The following is a 336-nucleotide window of genomic DNA, read 5'->3' as shown; positions in this document are numbered from 1 at the left end:
CCAGGGGTGGATGGACCCCAGCCACGAAGCTGTGGGGATGTGGCGGGGGCGCTGGGACAAGCACGACTCTGCTGCTGCCCCTGCCCCATGGCCAGGCCCCTGTCCCATAGCTCCTCCCCAGACCTCATCCCCATGGCCATGCCACTGTCCTACGGGTCATCTCCAATCCTTACCCTACAGCCATGCCCACTGCCCCACGGCCCATCTCCAACCCTTACTCTCCAGTCTTGCCCACTGCTCATGTCCAATCCTTATCCCACAGCCCCCCCAGCTGCCCCATGGCCAAGCCACTGCCACACAGCCCCTCTCCAACCTTTGCCCTCTGCCCTTACCCAT

General features: G+C 64.0%; 1 protein-coding gene across 1 annotated transcript in view; it reads right to left on the bottom strand.

The window, feature by feature from the left end:
• The window catches only part of LOC104537870, a gene marked incomplete at its 5' end in the record, with an annotated part of 4,353 nt that overhangs the window by 3,616 nt on the left and 401 nt on the right, over positions 1-336 (bottom strand). The window contains 2 exon segments of the mRNA XM_010180885.1: positions 7-12; positions 14-29. Coding sequence (XP_010179187.1) covers positions 7-12; positions 14-29 — 22 coding nt within the window.

The sequence above is a fragment of the Mesitornis unicolor genome, unplaced genomic scaffold (genome assembly GCF_000695765.1).
Source record: "Mesitornis unicolor isolate BGI_N332 unplaced genomic scaffold, ASM69576v1 scaffold6003, whole genome shotgun sequence".
In the NCBI taxonomy this organism is placed as follows: Eukaryota; Metazoa; Chordata; class Aves; order Mesitornithiformes; family Mesitornithidae; genus Mesitornis; species Mesitornis unicolor.
This window is presented reverse-complemented; position numbering and strand designations above follow the sequence as displayed.